We start from the raw sequence: 16,991 nt of genomic DNA, 5'->3' as shown, positions 1-16,991 counted from the left end.
CTACATGGTTTTTTATGGGTTGTTTGTTTGTTTCAGCGAAATATGTTTTATATTAAATACTATGAAGAATGTATTTTAAAATTAAGTCAATTACAAAGAGTTATTGTATTACTTATATGTTATCTCTGAAACATGGATGGGATTCAGGATGCGTAAGAAAGAGGAATGATTTCTTAAAAAAATGTATTTTCAAATAAAAATCTAAAATATTACAAGTATGATTTCCATTCTGAAAAGCACCCTGTGCACAGCAAGTTTATTTCATAAACAAATGTTGTGTTTTTATTTTAATATTACCTATTTCAAATTCATCATCCTCAGCTAGAATTTCAGCATTTGGTACATTTGCTGGAGGTTGGCAGACACGGAGCTGATAGGCTATAAACAGGAACAAAGCACAGTTGACATTCTCAAGTAGAGTTATCATAGCCATGCAATAACAGATTTAATATCCTCATTAGCAGGATAAACATAAAAACTCAATTTTATTGAAACTTTCAAAAGAATCAAAATAAAGAAAATGAAAATATTGGAAGTTGTGTCTGTATTCTCAACTAGTTATTTAGTTTTAGTGGTGAAATCCTCTCCATAAAAAACATAAGAAGTTTATAAGTGATTGCCAGTTTTCTCATTTGAGCAATTCTAGTCAAAAAGCAAATATTTTTGTACTTTTCAATCATTGTTTTGCTTGTTGGTTTTTTGGTTTTTTTTTCATGATACAATTTTACTTTTGAAACCTTGCAATAAATATTGGAATTTTGGAATTCTAAAGATTCTACATGGAGGCAGCATAACTAATGGACAGAAGAATTTTTAATGTGAAATTTCCTAATAAATAAACAGTTGTGGAGTACACATAACCTGCAGATAGTGTCAGAGAATAATCCTGCTTTCAAAATTCTCATTTGAAGTTTCACACGAAATAATGTTCTCAGATTTAGCACATTATGCAACAACCAGGCAAGACCACCACGTCAAATAAATAAAAAATAAGTAGGAAGTGTATGCAGAAGCGGTGCAGACTGATTTTTTCCCCCAGAGATCCAATGAAAATGGGCCCATATTTGGAGACAGACAAAATACAATCTGACTTTAATATAATTAGGACAGAAATCTGGTAAAAGAAATCACTTTGACATATTTTTACCTACAGTGGACTCTTTCTTGTGTTAAAGTCTATGTACAGGATGAAGTATGCTTGGTTTTCATTAATATTGCATTTTCATACAGCATTTGTTTATAGCATTTCTCTTCAGCACAAAATACCATCTATTTATAGCAAGTGACAGTTCAGCTTCAGTAATACACATTCTTGGTTGCTTTGTGTGATTAGATCCTTTAATTGGTCAAACTTTTGAAAATCATAAAATTTATACCATAAGTAAGACCTTTTGTTACTAATGAGTCACGCTTATTTGATATCTTCTTATTACACCTTTTCCTCACTCAGGTAATGAAGATCTACTTAAATCAGTGAGTCAGAAAGCCAAACCAATAAAACACACTAATTAAACATGAAACAGCTTTGCTGTTTGCATCTTAAGAAAATTAATAATAAAAATCATGAACATAATTAAAAATTGATTCAATAAAGAAGTCCTACAAATTACCTCAAATGTCTCTCATTATGGGGTAACAGGAGTATCATTAATTAATGATAATCCCAAATCATTTATTTTAAATCTCAAAATCATTTATTTTAAATAAATTTGATTCCTTGCATTTATTGGACTCCTTGACTGCCTTTCCTTCATTACAATAAATTTTGTTCAGCTGATATGAAGGATCACAGACTCCAAGATACAGAGAGATTTATTTGTCTTGACAATATTAGTACAAAAATAGTTTTAAGTTTCTTTATAAGTAATCTTTGTGCTGCTCGGTTTGCATCTTTATTGCACATTAGAGCCCACACCTGTGGTTTCTTTTCACAACAAAAGAAACAAGCAAAAGGAGTTCTTTAGAGACAATTTAATACTAGCAAATTACTGGACCAGAAGAAATAGCCTTAAGTTACTCCACATGAGACTGGATATTGGTAAAAATGTGTTAACCAAAAGGGCTGCCAAGCACTGGAACAGGCTGCCCAGGGAAAAGGAGGAGTCACCATCATTAGAGGTATTTTCAAGACATGTAATGTGCTATTTATCAACATGGTTTAGTGGCAAAATTGGCAGCGTTGGGTTTATAGTTGGACTTGACGATTTAAAAGGTCTTTTCCAATCTGAATAATTCTATGATTCCATGAGCATTTTAGCATATGTTTGGTCATATATTGATATGTTAGTAGTTAGTCCAATACATATGGACTCATTAATGAATACAAAATGTCATTTTGTCCTTTGCAGTTTGATACATGCAATATGGATGCCAAGATTTGGAATGGAAATTCTGATCCCTCTCTGCCTAGCCCTGCCGGAGTCTCTATTCCATAATCAATTGCTGTTGGTTTTTTTTTCATTGTAGGCTTTATGTATTTTTCTGTTTTGTTTTGCTTAGCTTAAAATTCCTTTAAGCCCGTCAATTCTGTCTATCTGTACTCACCACTGTCTTTAATAAGTCAAAAAGAAAATCTTCTAGTCACAAAATTTGACCAGCATCCAGAAAACAGGATGTAGTGTGTGTTCAAATTTCCTAGGATGTCCAATCCAATGGGCCTTCACAAAGCACCTCAACCCACCCTTACTTCTTAATCTGTTTCCTTGTAATTATAGCAATGTAAAAGACACTTGGCCACAGAGGGTCTGGATGACTACAAAAAGAAGTAGAATTCAGTGAATTAATTCATACACATTTTCATTCAGTCAGTATTTAATTCAAGGGCAGATTAATGTTAACTACACTATGTTGCTCACTATCATTGAACTATAAACAATAGTAGTAAACAATATATCATAGGTATAGTTCACTATCGTTGGTATCTCTACAAAAACAACATCTCAAAATATCCAAATTTCAAAAAGAAATTTAATGTCCTCCAAAAACATTTAGGTTGCAAAGGAATTTTAGAAGCATTGTAAAAAGTAAAAGAATGTGCACCTTGAACTTTGATGCTGCCTTCTTTGTTCGTGTCTCATCATAGTGCAGTCTTTTTATTTTGTTTGACTAATAGTAAATTTAATATCTGGTCAAGAAAATAAATGATTTTTCATCATTCATGTTAGTCTTTCATGTGTTTGCTTTACCCTAGTAGTGGTCAATCATATTAATAATAGCAACTCTTAGAAAAAACAACTGATTTTTTTTATGCCTTGTCTTCCTCCAGTGACCAGTAAAAACAGTGAAAAAGTTTAATTTATCACACTTACCATGATAACTAAGTACAAAGAAGCCACTGGTAGTAAAGTCACTGTGAAACTTTATCAGAATCTGATTGGAAGTGCTATAGACTGATTCTAGTGCAGTGTTGCCACTAAATTGTCCAATTTGAGGGGAAGTTTGGTCTGGTCCATCCCTAAGAAAAACAAACAGAATAATTTTTTTTTCTTTCTCTGGTCCAAAAATTTAATATGATTTCTCCAAATTTTAAGTGAATGTAGTAAAATTTCCCTAGATTACACTAAAAGGCATGAGACAACTAAAATAAGATAAACCAGACAACAAGGGCTGAAGACCTTCTCAAATCCTGTATGTGGACTGAACACTAATTCAACCACCTTTTGAAAGTCAAATTCTTATTTTCAAATAAAAATTTCAGCCAATTCAAAATTACTGAATTTGTGATTGTAGTTCATCTACTTGCCATAACCTCTGATCACATTTTTGTATCTCTAAGTTCAAATGTGACTATCAGAAAATAAATGAAATTAATAACTGTTCATGTCCATCAGTCTTTTGAATCTGATAATTTATAGGAAAATTAAGAGATAACTAGTGTTGTTATAATTAATTAAAAGAATAAATTAAAAATACAAGAATTAATATAATCTTTGGCAAAAATAGACCCAAAATGCTTACAGACTGCTGAATACAAGATTCCCCTTGAAAACTGCATGTTGACATCAAAAAATCCACATTTTATTTCCAATGCTTATTCTAAGTTACTTTTAGATATGCTATATTGTCAGCATATTTTAACCTAGCTTTCACCCCCTAATTAATAGTTTTAATGTTATTATTTATAGTTTATAGTATATATGAATAGATAAGAATTGATTTAAAGTTTATTTTTGTGAAGGATTCAGAGTTTTCTCAATCAATGTGTTGCTCTGTTATGAATTTTATATAAATGGTCATGTCTTTTTGATTCAGGTAGTGTCATGGTTTACCACTACAGGTATACATTAATATAATTTTTGGTAGCTTAAACCAAAATTGAGTATGATATGCAGCTGAATAATTTCTTGAATCCTTCTTCATATGAATGCACTGATATTATTTTGTACTATTTATTATAGTTTCGACAATACATGTACTGCTCAAAAGATCATTGCTACCTTATGGAGAAATGAAACACTCATTTCAACAGAAAAATTAAATCAATGATAATACTAAACAACAGTGGAACTGTACAGAGGACAGCATCATGATACAAGAGTATTAAATGTTCATCCTTATTTCCTTCCAGATTAGAATTGTCAAATAGCAAGCAATAGATGATTAAATTTAAAGTTTTTTTTTTTCAATCATTATTAGCATAATATATTAAAAAAAAAAAAACAAATAAAAATACAGATATGTTTTATTTTGAAAATTTTGTAGTAATATGTTTCTCCAAATTATGGCACATTGACCCTTTCCCTTCTGTTTTAGCAAGGAAGTTGTATGATTTGAAGCATTTGAATTGTGAATAAAAGGGGCTTTTTTTTTGCATTGGAAAGTGCTATAAAATTTTTAATAAAAAGTATCCCAGAAATGGTATAGGCTACATAATTAAATAGCCATCATGTATACAATTTTTACACATGTGTACAAATGAGGACTAAAGCCATTAAATGTCTTCAAATACGTGGTGGAGGCACTAATGTGATAGGCTGCTGCTGAGGGTCATCATACAGAGCCATGACAGACATGGAATCAAGTACACAGAGGATAGGATTTGTTTACAGTTATTGTAAGCTCAATTTGCTTTGTCACAGCCAAATCAAAGAGAGCTTCTCATTTTATGTACTCTTAAGAATAAAAGAAGCCAACTTGGAAGAAATTAATGAAGTGTTGCCCTGCTTTAGTTTCTAGTAGCCTTTCCTAAAACACTAATACATACATCTGAAACTCCTTATCACTCCTTTCTTAAGTAGTATTTCTCTTGATTGTTGATGAGCTATTAGAGCATACCTCTGTATGCTTTTCTTTGTTGGCAAACTGAGAAACACTATTATTGTTTTTGATTTCTTGTCCAATGCTATCTAGAGAGAATGGTCCATTGGAAAACATGGATTGGTGCAACTCAGTCATTTCTCCTAGAGAGAACACCAGTTTCAAGGGGAAAATAAAAAATATATTCTTTTAAATTACTATTTGGTTATATAGTGTCACATGAAGATTAAATAAATGCCAAAAGTGTTTTCTTACCACACAGTTATGAAATCATATATTGGCTCTGTTTGGAGAACTGTGAAATTGATGTAGATTCCATTCCCAGGTGGTACTCTTACAAGCCAGAAGCAGTCTTGAAAGTTTGGATACTCATCAGGGTATCCTGGAGAGTATATGGTGCCATTCATTGCAGTTATGTTTCCTCCACACAGAGCTATAAAAAAGACACTTTTTAAAAATAGCCAGTAAATGCTTTTTGCATTTTACTTAGATTATATCAAAGCTCTAGTTTTGACCACATTTGGTACACTTAACTTCATTGCATATGACCATTCCTGTGCAAAGAAAACAGATTTTATTCAGCTTTGTGCAGATTCAGAAGTCTATTTTGACAGTATTTGTCAAATATAAAAGTTAAAAAAAAAGTAATTCTGATGCAACAAATAATATCAGAAATGGAATTTAATAAATGTATATACATATAGGTGGAAATTCCCTACACAACTGAAAATTACGTTGTTAGGGCTTTGTGCAAATTTCAGCTACAAATCAGCAACAAATCACACTAATTAATTTTGGTTGGCTATCTTCTTGTGACCATAATTTCATGTCTGGTCACAAGAAGATAGCCAACCAAAATTAACACAGGAAAGAAGGCACATACAAGGTTGAGGAGTGGGTGAACATTAGAGGGGAACTTCAAAATCCAAACATTGTGTCCAACAGTATGAGTAGTTGTTGCAGTGTGTCGCCATTATCATCTTAGGTAAGTCGCCAAGTAGTAATTTTGCATTTATGGCTATAAATTCTGGTAGATAAAGTAAGAGTCCTCTCTGTAATACATGTGAAAGAGTGCTAATTTTAGACATCATACAGTGCAAGAGGGACCATACAACTTTCTATTTCTGGAAAACTATTAGTCCAAACTAGATTATTTTCTCCGTACAGATTTCAGATGTATGTGGAATATGACACCCTCCGGTTATTACAGAAGAGAAATGTTATACAAGCCTAGCTCTGGAAAAGTAAGCAAAGCTTAAAATAGTATAATTTGCTTTATTTCGCATACATTTATTTTGCTCACTCCACCCCACAAGGTGCATGGTATGGCAACACAGATTTTCTAAAATATGCTTACAAATCTTCAACCAGAGCAGTTTTGACATATACATTTGACATATAGGAATTATGCATCATTTGTATTTAGAAAAACCATATGCTATGGTTTATGTTTATAAACTTTGGAGCTGAACTGTAGGGTAAGAAGTGATGCACAGTGACAATTCAACCATTCAGACTCAATGCTTGGGCACTGCTTTTCTTCAGCTTCAACCTTAAAGGCTCAAGGGGGTTTGAGCAGTACAGATGGAAATGGTTTTTCAGCCAGCTCTTAGGGGAGTGAAAACATGGTCTGATGATTGTCAGGGAACAAGACTTCTCAGAAAAGGAGAGGAAACAGAATCCAAACAGGTTAAATCAAGGAAGATGAGTTTAGAAGGGTCAGAGAGTGTTAGATGATGCTAAGCACAGGTTAAAGGGATATTAGGTGCATGGGGATGCAAGAAGAGAATAAAACTGTTTAAACAGAAGCAAGTTTAGTCCTATTTAATTCAGATTGTCTGCTTCAAGAAATCTGAGGAATTAAAAAAGCCTTGTCCTACAATAAAGACATGAAAGCAAATACAAATTCAAGACATGCCATGCATTTCTGGTACTAGGTGTACACCAAAATGCCAACTTCATTTTAATGCTTTTGAACACAAAGCCTTTATCTTAAATCAAACCAAGTGAAACTAGAAGATAACTCATTATTCTTTTCCTGCAACAAGAAAACAAAACAAAACAAAACAAAAACCCAAAAATCAACTCAAAAATATCTGTAGCATATAAAAATGTCACAAACCCTTTACTAAAAATACCACAGTAAGTATCAGCACAAACCCCCAAGTAATTTAAGAAATTTGTCTAGGGGTTAAATATTGTTGACAGCCTGTAATTATGCAGAAAACATGCATCTTAGATCTCTTTTATCAAGCTGGTGGATTTTTTAATCTTCATTTTTCATATCAAATTAAGTAGAAATAAAGAACATTCAGCTACTGTTCAGGAACTTCATCAAAATTGATACTCAGAGAAACAACATGCTTTGGACATCTTAAAATTTTCTAATTAAATTATTGGTTCCAATAAGGTATTTCAAAGAAACAGAATCTCTGCATTCAATAAATTGTTTTGATTGTGAGGCACAGAAAATACAACAAGAACTAACTAACAGGAAAAGCTAAGTTTTTAGCAGTTAAGACATGAACTATGAAGGCATTACTACTCCACAGGATCCATAAAATGGGTGGTGAAACTTAATTATAATGAATTAACTTCTTCCCCTTTCAAAAAAAAATGACAGTGTGGGTGCCATCTGTCTTTTATATTATAAGGCTTCCCCTTCTGAATTCAGTGCCAGTTAGGTCCTAATTTACCTACCAAATCCCCCCAAAATTCCTAAGGTTCACTTGAGTCCAGCAGGAATTTTGAATAATGAAGCTTTTCATTCAAGTACCTAAATTTGGGTATATGGTGCAAAATATAATGAAAAAATCTAGAAAACAGGGGAGCTTTTTATTTTCTATTTGGGTGGTTGCATTTGGCTTTGGAGATTTTTTGGTGATGGGGTGCTGTTGTGCTGTTGTTGGGGGTTTTTATTTGGGCATTTCTCTCCTACGTGATACTGAGGATCCCATTCTCAATGCTGTTTCACCATTCAATAGGAAGGGGAGCTAGGCCTTTAAGTGGAGCACTGACCTTCTTTGGCCTGCTGCTTAGAAACAAGTTCCTTTCAACATAGCTAGGGAAGAGATAAACACTTCTACAGAACCACCACAGTCATTCTGTCTACTTAAAATTATAGCTGTGTGCAAGTCACAGTTCCTGGACCCTTCTTTTTTGTTTCAAGCACAAGTGAAAAAAACAAATGTAAAAGGTCAAAAAATGTAATTTAAAAAAAATTTCAGAAAAAAATATATGTACAAATGATTTTACAGAGCGCTGGCTGGAATACAATTTCACTCTAGACCACCTTTATCATTTCTTACTAACTGATAAGAAAGAACATAAGTGGCCAGAATTGGTAAATTCAATTTTTGAAGATATTTTTCTTAATTTAGTCCACAGTTTTTACTTCATTGCCTCACCTAGATTAAAAGTGGCATGGGTCTCCATAATCCAGACTTTAAGCTTAACCTTCCAAAAGCACACATTGTATCTCAGATAAGTTTTAAGAGATTGCACATTGCAAAACATTTCATCTTCACTGCTAAAATTTGAATGTGCAAAATTGAATACTTCCTTTGCAAAGACTACACTGTAAATGTACAGGTCTCTGTAAATCAAAAGCTGAAATGACTTCAGTTAACAGTCTTAGGAAGACTTTCAAATGATGAAGGGTTTATAGGTCACCTGGAACATACCTTCACATCTGGGGAGAGGATGATTCCAGTTGCGGCTGATGCCATGAAGACAAGTTAGAGCTGAATTTCCAATCAATGTGTAGCCAGGAAAACACTCAAATGAAATAGTTTGTCCCACAGTAAAGTCATTTCCAATAACAAAACCATTACGAAATGGTCGAGGATCAGGACAGCTTTGTAGCTGATATGCTGAAATAAATAATAATAAGGGTGGAAAATCAGTAAAATAAAAATTCTGATTATCTCAAAAATAAGACATTTTAATTAGAATAAAAATAAAAACCTATATGATGGGAACCAAAGTTTCATGATGCTCGTGATCAAATAATTGATTTTACTCCTGGAGAAGTACAGTGAAACCAGCTACACTTCTGTGCTGTTAAGTAACATTTATTTTTGCAGTTTGAAGATACTATTCTGAGATAGATGAAGTGCTTTTCTGATCCAATAGGAGTTGTCAGGTTTTACATTCTTCTGTTTAAGGGAAAAGAGAAATAAACATGTCTATACTTTTATTTGTTTTTCCCAGAAGAATTAAAAGGCTCTATAATGAACTAGAATATCAAAGACTTTATAGTGAACAAGTCCAAATTGAAAACAAGCTTTTCTCACACATCTTGGTGATTTTTTCCAAGAAGATTTGAAGCATTGTCTTCTTATTACCAATGTGAGAACAAATAAGCTGTGTACAGTCTGAAATATAAGAATATCATGTCGTATATATTTGAAAGAATCAATTTTGTCTTATGTGGTTAAAACACAGAAAAGAACTTACCAGTTTTTTGACAAATGACAACATCTCCAAAATTATTACTGTTACTATTAATAGTATATGGTCTTAGGTTTTTGCTGTCCTTAGCACTTTACACCTCAAATTGACTTTTTCTTTAAAAGCTAATTCTTTTTACAGTGGCTCACTTCCAGAATGTTACACGGAGTTCAAATCAATTTGGACTTGTTACTATTAAAAGAGTAATAGGAGACTGCTCTAAAGTAAAATCTCTTTAAATCACTCTTAGGTGTTATTCGTATAATGAAAACAGGTTTACTTTAAAATACACAATTGACCTTTATTCATGAACAGTGGTGATCTAATCCCTTTTAAATGAAAATGCAATTCTATAAATAGAACTATGATCTCGTGATCTTCACCAGCTCAGCATGACCTACAAAAGAACAAGAACCTTCAGGAAATGGTGAACTAGGAAATAAAATGGATTTGTTGATTTTTGGGTTGGCATTAATTTGCATAAGCCTACATTCATCCAGTAATACAAAACAGTATTTAGACGTATACCTTCCAGAACCCATTGCACAAAATTAAAACTCCAGTATGCTTCCAAACATTGAATAGAGATGTTTCTTTTGTAAAGGCATGCAATTAATTTTAACATGCCAGTCAGCTTCAGATATTGGCAATTATGTGTTTGCTGACATTTACCTGATTTGAATGAAAAAATATGCAATTAATTGTTCTTTTTCATCTTAACTTTCTAAATTCTTCTGTTTTATCTCAATGTTTAAAGCTTGGCACTGAAACACATAGAATTTTTCATACTTATTTTTAGGAATCCCCAAAACTCCATAAAATCTATAATAGCCACCTTGCTCTCTCTCATTAAAATGTCCAAATCTCACCTTGATATACAATATGAAATCCCTGTTTGTTCTGTGAGTAATCACTGTGAAAGTATAGGCTGGTTTCATGAGTTGTGCTGAACAGAGAAGCTGGTAGCTGAGGGCCACTTAGTCTTCCAATAACAGTGCTAGTTTCTGTAGATCCACTCCTAACCTCTAAGTAATCGTGTATGGTCTCCGTTGAGAAATTCAAAAATTGCAAATGGACACCTGAAAAACATTGTCAGTAAATAAACACCATCAGCACCAAAACCAGGAGGGAAAATAAAGTGTGTTCATTTTATACTGATAATTGCAGAAAATAACCAGGTGGAAATCTATGTGCTACCTGGCAAGCATCTGTGTATTTCACAGTTCTGATGCGTGTGGAGTGCACATCTGCCAGCAATCTTTAAATTGGACTCGATGGTGAGCAGAAAGGCCTCAGGTCCAGCTCAGAGTATCAGGCAGGCAGAGCCTCTGCTGGTACCCCAAGGATTCATGAAAGCAGAGTGCATGGGAAACACATGTGAGTGTTACACACACACACTGTGGTATATGACTGTTTTGGTGAAAAAAAATTCTGATTATTTGGTTCAGTAAGAAATAGGAGGGCAGCTTACTATCTATTAGCAAGTTATCTCTCCTAGTCTGGTGATGTATTACAAAAATCGTGCAGCCTGAGAAGAAAATTCTATGCACTGAATAATTATAGGGCTCTTAAACATTTTCCTGCTTATAACATTTTTCTATATAAGTTAAAACCAGGAAAATTTGCAGTTTGCTGGATCTATTGCAACTATGGCATGATAATGCAGTAGTTTCACTAGAAAGATGAGTGAATCCTACTGGTATTTCTGTCAAAGACAATCAACACAATTTCATTTAAAACTGAAAGTAAAAGATATAATGTCAGATAAATTATTGAAAGTCATGAATAGTTTTGTAAGTCCTGAACTGTAATACCTAAATAGTGTTTCTCACTGTCTTTTAGAACTTTCCCCTCAGATATTATGTAAAGTTTATAAAAGATTTTCTGAAGCATGAAACATTTTATATGCAAGTTATGTGCATAATTCAATTACTGTTACCCTGATAATTTCTGTTTTGCTTTATCTGAAGACAGTCTGTAAGTGATAAGAAAGCATTTTTAAGTGTCATTCTTTGACTTGGTCAGCCTTCCAAACATTTCCTACACAGAGAACCAAGCTATATTCAATCTTTGCTCTTTCTCTATCATGATACTTTGGCCTTTCATTTGATCCTGTGAGCCATACACTTATCCAAAGTTTAAGCTGTCATTAACAGCTGCCAGCTCCTGTGACCTTGCTGTCAGATTTTTTCTCTTTCATGAACTTTCTTTGATACAAAAGTATAAATACATTTTCGCAAATCATCCTGCTCTCTGTATTACACTGTCTTTCTCTTCAAGTTTCTGAACCATATCAATCTTCAGAAGTATTCATCCCTTGCTCTGCCAGTAGCACCTGCCTCTATTTGTCTGAAACTTCAGCTTGTTAGACTGATTTATTTTTTTTCCTGTGTCTTTTTGCAGTTTGGACATCCTGCTTGAAAGAGTAGTTAATATATTTATATATGCAAATAAACAGTGTCCTTGGTAAAAACATTACACCATTAGCTAATATACAGTGGAGAAGCTCATGATCTGTAACTTATAATTGGGAGAAAGCCTTTCTAAAAAGAGTTAAACAAGTGAAAGTCTATAGAAGGTTCCCATGATGTTGTTTTTGAGTTTTTCTATTTACTACACAGAAGAGTTGGACATATCTCCACTAGATCAGAGTCACAGCATCACTAAAACCAGTTTTAGCCATCATTCCTTCAAAAGTAATATTTTTATTTTTTACACTGAAATTTTATTTTAATATTGAATTTAGTTTCAAACATATCTCACTTAAAAAAGGTAAAAAAATCAAGCATGTTTCAATCAGTGCAGCTTTAGTTTTCTTCTAGGAAATGAATAATTTCATTTTCCTATACATGAACTGGAAAATAGTTCATAAATCCAGTGAATAAGCTTCAATTGGTACAAAGCAGTTCAGAGCTATTGATTTTGGTGGTTAAACTTACTTATCCAAGAAACTGTTTCCAAAACTTCAGTAGCTCAATCTCCTGCCTAATGGAAGTCAAACTAAATAGTATGTAAACAATGTAGAGTGTAAATAGCAGTCTGAAGAGTTAAGTTAGAATTATTGGACACATAAACCTGGCAGACTGCAAGCAAAGAAAATGGAGTAAGGAGGCAGTATGGGAAGAGAGACAGGATAGCAGTAAAGTGAGGGAAGAGGCAGATGGCAATGTATTTGGGATAAAAAGACAGCAGGTTCTGGATGCAGTTGAACATACCATTTTGCTAAATTTGAAATTTAAGCAATATTTCAGATTTTTATTATCTCTTCTTTATTAGCAAATGTCTTTGGAATCATCTGTCAAAATATCATGTTCCCTTATAGCTCTGAACATTCTTTTCTCCTTAGATTTGATCCAGAAATAACGTACCTACTACTGCTATAATTTTTTTTTTGATAACTTAACAAGCAGAAATTGATTTGTGATTCTAGACAGCACTATGACTCATAATGAAGCACTACAAATTTTCCCATCAGGCTATCTAAAAATTCAGGTATTGGCAGAGTTAAAGTGTCAATGTTATTTCTATAAAGTGCTAAGACAAAAAAAAATCAATTATTGACTGTAATCTTGTGTGTTTGAACAAAATACAAAGAAACAAATTGGGTTCTATATAGAAATCCCCATTTTAATATAATGTATTTCCCCCAGATAGATTTGGTTAAGTCAATGTTACAGAACGTTTAATATTTTTCAATATAAACAACCCATGCAGAACAATTGGCTTTCATATAAATCATAAGTGAACTAGGGATTTCTAAAAAAAAAAAATCCACAGAAATTATTTTAAAAAGAGGAGGGAAAGAATCTGAACCTATGCAAAGGAGAATGCTATTTGGGATGTCACACTCATTCTGTAAGACCCAGAAATTCTGAATTGTCAAGTAAAGAATATGGCAGAAGATGGCAAGTATAAATTAGAAAACAATAAGGCCTGTCAAAGAAAACCAGCACACCATTCAACTAGCATATAAAGAAAAAAATCCAAGTGCACATGCTCGTCAAAAAGCGCCACATGTTATAAAAAATTAGATGGGACAACTCTATTGGCTGGCTTCAAATAATGATTTACACAATAAAATATGCATAGGATCCACCCAAAGTTGCTCAAGGTGTTAGCCAATGTAATTAAAATGCTGGTAGTATCTATACAAAACCATAGTGAAATAAGAGAAGTTCTAGTAACTTGAAAAAGTCTGAATTTATATTCACCTTTAAGACAACAAAAAGGACCTGGGAAATGACAACTACAGGTTCATTGCAGTCCTTGGAAAAATTATGGAGCTTGTTTTTTTGAAGGTGATTTCCAAACATATAAGAGACAAAAAGACACTTAGGAGCATTTATCATGGATTTTCTAATAGAAAATAACAGTTAATCAACATCATATCCTTCTATTATTAAATTGACAAAGGGAGAAAAGTGTATATAATATACTTTCACCCTGCTATGGCTTTTGACTTGGTCTACAACATTCTCATCTGAAAGCTGAACACACATGAGCTTGATGAATGGAAAGGAAGTCAGTTAAAAATTAACATAACTTTGAGGCTCCAAGGGTGATAATCAGCCATTCAATGGTTGGCCGCCAGTAACAAGCACAATATTCTGTGGGTTGCTATGGAAGCTTACACTGGTTTATGTCATCAGAAGAGATTTGGAAAATGAGCAGGCATCCTCAACAAATGTGTGGAGGATCCTAAACTAGGGGTTACAGATGATATATTAAATGACACAATTTTTGTCTGAAGAACATTAAAAAACTTAAGGACTGAGTAAATAAATGCTTCTTAAAGGTTTGCACAAAGAGAGGTGCAAAATTCTACATTTGGGGTAAAACATCCTTATCTGTTACAGCCTGGGAATGGATTAGGTGAGTAGCAGCCCCAGTGAGACAGTTCCACCAGTCATGGGCTTGATCCAGTGTTTCTGACAATTCTACTTTGAGTGGGAAGGCTTCTACATTTCTATGCTGCTTTGAGTTTCATCTAGGATATGCAAAGAAGCTTAATGATAAAATAATTAATTAAAATGTAGCTTTAACTTCTAAATTGATTTGGTGTGAAATATTCATGATAGCTATTTTTTTTCTTTGGTTTATGATTTCACAAAAAGATAAATCAGTTCTGTAAAGTTAGAAAATTGTGCTGAATTCTAATTAAACAATTTTGTCTTTATCAGAAAATGGCATATATTAAATAAAAAACCAAGAACCTTGTAACTTTTCTATTTTAAATATTTCTTTTAAGATTTTGTTAACTTTTTCAAATGAATTATAATTACTTGTGGGTTTTTGCTGGCATAAAGATTAACAATACTTTAAAATCTATGTTCAGTGTTTTGCACCCATAAAAAAGCAATTTTAAATCCATAAAACACCACATACCAAACCCAATAGGCAGTTTTATTGTCCATGTGCAATCCAAACTGCTAGGATAGTTGCCAGGAAACCCTGGACTGAGAATCACTCCACTGAAGTCTGACATGCCACCACCACATTGTGCTAAGAAAAAAAAAAAAAAAAACAAATCAAAAATATTTTTCAAAGGAGTCAAATGAACAAAAAACAATCCATAACATTGAAGATCCTTACAGCATTAATAATATAATAATACCTAGGTTATATTTTGACAAATACACAAACATGTCTTTACCACTAAATATCTGTTAGAAATTAATTTACAGGTAAGTACCTTGCAACTTTGTATCAGCTCTGAGTTGCATAGATTTAACTTGGGGGGATACATACACTCAAAATAGAACAGATTACAGAATTGCAGAATCATTTAGGTTGGAAAATACCTCCAATATTATCAAGTCCAACCTTTGACTATCATCACCTTGCCCATTAGACTATGGCACTAAACTGCACATCCAGCCACTTCCTGAACACCCACAGGGATGGTGACTCCACCATATCCCTGGGCAGCCCATTAAGTAAAGAAATGATCTGAAATTCCTGATCACCTTTCCCTTAAAGAAATTCTTCCTTGATGTTGAACCTGAACCCTCCCAGGTGCATCTTGAGGCTCTGTCCCCTCATCCTGACAGTGGCTGCCTGGGAGAAGAGTTCAACCCCACCTGGCTACAGCCTCCTTTCAGGGAGCTGTAGAGAGTGACAACATCTCCCTGAACCTCCTTTTTACCCAGGCTAAACACCCCCAGCTCCCTCAGCCACTCCACATATGACTTGTGCTTCCACCAGCATCATTTCCCTAATGCTTACTCTGCAATTTGTCTACCAGAACTGTCCTTGTGACAGGCAAGCAGCACATGCCAGCTTATAGCAGGGCTGACACAATTGTGCTTGTTTGTAAAGGAGCACCTGAATAATATAAGATAATGTATTATAAAAAGACTTTGTACTATAAGCGATTCAAGAGGCCTTTTAAAAACTGCATTTGTATCCTTTTGTTCTAAAAATGAGATAAACAAACTTAGAAAAGTAAACATATATATACTTCCAGAAATTGACCTAAATGAATATTTTAATTTTATTTTTGTTTTCAAGCATGACAACAGCAAATAAAATTACTTAGACATCCATTTTACATTTAAAGCTGGATATTATGATAAACAGAATTTTGTTTAGAAGTTTTGTCCAAGTAAAATTTGCTACAGTATTTGAAACACAAGAAAAAATCATTACTTGAAAAAAAAAAGGAAAAATATATGAAAAAAAGGTCACCAAAATTTTAGCACAGCATCTTTATCTTCAGAATTTACCAAGAGCAGTGCAAGTATAATATCAGACTTCCTAACTATATGCTAATGCATAATGACAAAAACTGAACACTAACTCTTGAAAAAATTGTTACAAATATCTCAATCTTGTTGAATATTTATAAATTCTAAGCTGAGGGAGCTCAGTACCTCACAGGAGGTTTTAACACCCCACAGGATTAAGAACAGGATTATGTGAAGCAGCTCAAGAGGATATACATTAACTGTCTGGAAGAAAAGCAAAGCAAAAAAATCTTTAATGAGATCTACAGCATCCTGCTTTCCATACATTCAAGATTACAAATCCAGATAACATTTATTGTTAGAGAACCCAAACAAAAAGGCATTTATATGCAGTGAAAAAGCTTACAACTAGAAGGAGTTTTACATTCCTCACATTTATTTATCATATAAAAAGAATATATTTAAACACACTTCACAGGTTTCATTTTGGTTTCTGATAGGTTTTCAGTGCTTTTCCCAATAATATTATGGACATATGTATAATTTAACTTGAAAAATCATGTATCTTCTGAAATTCAGTAGACATGCTTATTTTGA

General features: G+C 33.2%; 1 protein-coding gene across 1 annotated transcript in view; it reads right to left on the bottom strand.

The window, feature by feature from the left end:
* Nucleotides 1-16,991, bottom strand: part of CSMD3 (CUB and Sushi multiple domains 3) — a 597,171-nt gene that overhangs the window by 82,761 nt on the left and 497,419 nt on the right. Inside the window, exons 41-46 of the mRNA XM_066565891.1 lie at nt 15,094-15,210; nt 10,578-10,787; nt 8,940-9,128; nt 5,512-5,689; nt 3,309-3,454; nt 298-378 (exon numbers count right to left, since the gene is read on the bottom strand). Of these exons, the coding sequence (XP_066421988.1) occupies nt 298-378; nt 3,309-3,454; nt 5,512-5,689; nt 8,940-9,128; nt 10,578-10,787; nt 15,094-15,210 (921 nt within the window). The remainder of the gene's footprint in view (nt 1-297; nt 379-3,308; nt 3,455-5,511; nt 5,690-8,939; nt 9,129-10,577; nt 10,788-15,093; nt 15,211-16,991) is intronic.

This window comes from Molothrus aeneus, chromosome 1 (assembly GCF_037042795.1).
Source record: "Molothrus aeneus isolate 106 chromosome 1, BPBGC_Maene_1.0, whole genome shotgun sequence".
NCBI lineage: Eukaryota > Metazoa > Chordata > Aves > Passeriformes > Icteridae > Molothrus > Molothrus aeneus.
Note: the sequence above shows the minus strand (reverse complement) of the source record. Positions and strands in the feature narration are given on the sequence as shown.